General features: G+C 37.1%; 1 protein-coding gene across 1 annotated transcript; it reads left to right on the forward strand.

The window, feature by feature from the left end:
• The first annotated feature begins 557 nt into the window (after nt 1-557).
• Nucleotides 558-797, forward strand: LOC125100720 (protein kish-A-like). Its single transcript, XM_047731114.1, has one exon. It carries the CDS (start codon nt 579-581, stop codon nt 795-797), a length of 219 nt encoding a protein of 72 aa, XP_047587070.1. The 5' UTR covers nt 558-578.
• Nucleotides 798-4,206: the final 3,409 nt, after the last annotated feature.

Below are 4,206 nucleotides of genomic sequence, written 5' to 3' on the forward strand. Positions count from 1 at the left end.
TGATGATTAACTGACTGAGCCACCCAGGTGCTCCTAAAATTTTTTAAAACATAGGCATTTACTACTATAAATTTCCCTCCAAGCAATGTTTTAACTCCCCTCCCCCCCATAAATTTTGGTATGCTGTGATTTTATTTTCACTTATTTTAAAGTATTTTCTAATTTCCTCTGGTGATTTCTTTTTTGACCCATTGGTTATTTAAGAGTGTGTTATTTAATTTCCACACTTACAAATTCTTCCAGTTTCCTTGTTTCATCAATGTCCATTTCTTTCCATTGTGGTTGGAGAACAGACTGTCTATTTTCAATCTTGTAGATTTCCTGAGGTTCATTTTATAGCTTAATGTATAACGTATTCTGGAGAATGTTCCTTGTGTACTTGAGAGGATTGTATATTTGCTACTGTTGGATAAAATATTATTAAAGTGTGCTGATGGGTTTAGTTGCCTTCTGATGTTACACATTACTTTATAAAGTCAGCTTGTACAGTCTTGGATATATTGCATGATTAGAACTATATAACAATTCTTAACAGAATATTCTGAGCAAGCTGTGGCTGGGGCTTTATTGGCCTCACTATGTCTGCCATTTCCAATTTTCAGAGGCTCTTGACTGTAATCTTGCAGCTTATGTGGACCTGTACTAATATCCGATCTTTGGCACCCAGCCCCCTGGACAGAAATAAAACTGGATTGTTTGATATATTTTGGAAGTGTGCCCAAACTGGTGAGCAGAAGAGTTTTTGTGTTGCGGTATGCTGCATAGTGATGGCCTTCAGCATCCTCTTCATACAGTAGTTTGGAAAAATATCAGAATTCAGTCACCATCAGATTTCAGTATGAAAAAAGGACTTACGTGCAGAAAATAATGGGATGAATGGTTAACACTTTTATTTCTGAATGTTGAATGAGATAAATTTCCAGCTGCTCTTCTCTATTTTTGTTATTGGGCCAATGTTCTATATAAATAGGATGCAACCATTTAATTAAGAGTTAGGGGTACCTGGGTGGCTCAGTCTGTTAAGCATCTGCCTTTGGTTCAGGTTGTGATCTTGGGGTCCTGGGATCAAGCCCCACATCGGGCTTCCTGCTCAGTGGGGAGCCTGCTTCTCCCCCTACTCATGCTCTCTCTCTTTCTCAAATAAATAAATAAAATCTTAAAAAAGAAAGAGTTTACTATGTCTGTAACAGTGAACCTTGGTATGGTCACTACAAGATTACTTTCTGCAAATGTTATTCTGTTATATCAAATACCAGGTTTTAGTGAGGTATGTCTAAGGCACATCATAGAAAACAAAATTGGTAAATAACTCAAGTTCCTTTCACTGTGATTTGGAAATGATGAATATTTATAGAATGAGAAAAAAATATTTTGAGGGAATCCGTGGATTTTAATAATTACTTCTACCTGGTGTGATTGTGGGTGGCATCCCCCGTTATTCTATTTTCCTGTATTTTTCACGTTTCTTGTGTTGAGCATGAATTATATAATACTGATAAATTTAAAATCAAATCAGACAAAATGGAAGCGTACAGTTAGACTTACTGGAGGAGGTAATGAAACTGTGGTAAGATTTATCCAGATATATTTCTTACCACAAAGAATTGTGAAAACAGCTGGTCCTCAGTAGCTGTATGTTGAATCAAAGATGACAGCTTTCCATCTGTGCAAACATTGAGTATAAATATAAGGAATAGATTGGTTACTTTGACTTTCACATTAAACCTGTAGACTTCATATAGCTCATTTGTTTAAGATGTGAGAAAAAAGACCTAAGGATTGGAATCCTCAATCTTTTTTTTTTTTTTGAGCCTATCTCCTATTATCTGCCAACAGCCTTGCTGTTGTTAGCAAGATTTCCTATTCTTGGATTTGGCAACTTCATAGTCAGTGTCTTTTATTTTATGCTAGCAGAACCTTAATTAAAATTTTGCTGGCTATGTTTTGCTAATTTTTCAACAAATAAGCAGATTTTAAAGTCCCACTCTATGAAGTAATTATGTGTACCTGTTCCTCTTTCTCCTTCCTTCCTTCCTTCCTTCCTTCCTTCCTTCCTTTCTTTCTTTCTAAAAAGAGGGAGAGAGAGCATGGGAGGGGCAGAGAGAATATTTTTTTAAAAAAATATTTTATTTATTCATTGGACAGACAGAGATCACAAGTAGGCAGAGAAGCAGGCAGAGAGAGAGGATGAAGCAGGCTCCTTGCTGAGCAGAGAGCCCAATGTGGGGCTCGATCCCAGGACCCTGGGATCATGACCTGAGCCGAAGGCAGAGGCTTTAACCCACTGAGCCACCCAGGTGCCCCAGGCAGAGAGAATCTTAAGCTGACTCCACACCCAGCATGGAGCCTGACCAAGGGCTCCATCTCCTCACCCTGAGATCATGACCTGAGCCAAAATCAAGAATCAGATACTTAACTGACTGAGACACCCAGGTGTCTGGATGTGTAGGTGTTTTTTATTAAATTAGAGAACAATAGCAATGTTTATTAGTTCATATCCACATTTGGTCAGAAAAGATTTGCAATGGTTTGAAAAGGAGTTATTTCCTACAACTTCAAGGACTTTTGCTTTAATGGACATGGTGGAAAGCTTAAAATACAGGACTTCTGTGACTTCTAACTGCTCCGTTCTTGCTCACAAGGAGAGGATTTGCAGAATCAGCATTTCTTGTAATAGGATCATGTTGTAAAATGTGGTGCCATCTGCAAATAGATTAATAATATGGGAGGCAGTGCCAGTTTTTATGCCTTGTAATTTGGGATGATTCTCATCACAACTGCGAGTGTTTCTATGGTGAAAGCAAGAGGAATAAGCCGCTTATCACCTTATGTCTCCCTAGATTCCAGTCTAAACTACAAAATTTATTTCAGGACAAGCATTAGCTCCTTAGGTAGAGAAATAATTCTCTCAAATCATATCTTCTTTCTATTTCTGAAGAAATATTCCCTCTAGGGAGCTTCTGGTGCATGAACACATTATTACAATTTATGGTCATGAATTAAATTAAAATTTCCTCTATCCGTGTGTGCCAACTTCCCATTCCTAATAAATCTGCTGTGTTTAGGAGTGATGGGCATCTATAGAACTGTTTTTTGTTGTATTTCTATTGAGTTAGGACAAGAGCACAAATGAGGAATATTTTGTTTGCTAAAATGTACAATGAAAATTCAAATAAAAATAAAAATCGACAAGAATCCTATCTGGCTCCATTCTTTTGTAGCTCTTAAGATTTTCAGTGTTTTTTTCCCAGTGTTTTGTTTTGCTTTGTTTTTGTTTTTCATGACCAGACACTGAGGTCAGAATGGGAATTTAGCAATCTCATGATTTTCAGGCCATCATGGTTACATGGCTAAGGAAGATAAAGGGACACGTTTTGTTCTCCAAATTCTCATAGTATTTTTTTTAACTTTTGTAGGAGGATTATATATGAATATATGGGTGTGAGTATAGTACATGTATTAGTTGGAAATATTTGCCCTTCTATTTTATTCTTTATCTCTGAAAATTTATCATTAGAATATTTCAGTTGTTGGGGCGCCTGGTTGGCTCAGTGGGTTAAAGCCTTTGCCTTTGGCTCATGTCATGATCCCAGAGTCCTGGGATTGAGCCCTGCACTGGGCTCTCTGCTCAGCACGGAGCCTGCTTCCTCCTCTCCCTATCTCTGCCTGCCTCTCTGCCTACTTGTGATCTGTCAAATAAATAAATAAGAATCTTTAAAAAAAATATTTCAGTTGTTAATCTAAGAGTTTCAGGATACCAGCAAGCTACTCTGGGCCCCAAAACCTGATGATTATGTCTCTCTTAAGTTTTGAGATTCAGTGTTTTAATATATTGGCTGGCAGAGGCATGAAAGTACCCTGCGTAAACTCTGATGCACCTTTAAACTGATATTCTTGAAGTATTTGATCTGAATTTATTTAGAGGAAAGGCTGAGTACTCTGTGGAGTAAGGCGGGCACTTGGGACTCCCCTTTTATTATTTTATTATTTTTAATTTTTTTCAGCTCTGGCCCCAGACTTACACATGATACTCAGTATAGCAAAGATCTTGTGGTGAACTTGATTGGACTCCTTTGCTTTTTAATGGAATAAGGAAAGGATAATATGAAAAACACTTATGTGACTATATATGAAGTAAAAGAATGTTTAATATTTGGTCATATTTGCTTCATAGCTTCTTCTCCTTCTCTATTTTAAATAGAATAA

The sequence above is a fragment of the Lutra lutra genome, chromosome 5, assembly GCF_902655055.1.
Source record: "Lutra lutra chromosome 5, mLutLut1.2, whole genome shotgun sequence".
Taxonomy (NCBI): Eukaryota; Metazoa; Chordata; class Mammalia; order Carnivora; family Mustelidae; genus Lutra; species Lutra lutra.

Excerpts from the sequence above, each read along its gene's own strand:
- LOC125100720 (XM_047731114.1), top strand. The coding sequence starts at position 579 with ATGTCTGCCATTTCCAATTTTCAGAGGCTCTTGACTGTAATCTTGCAG.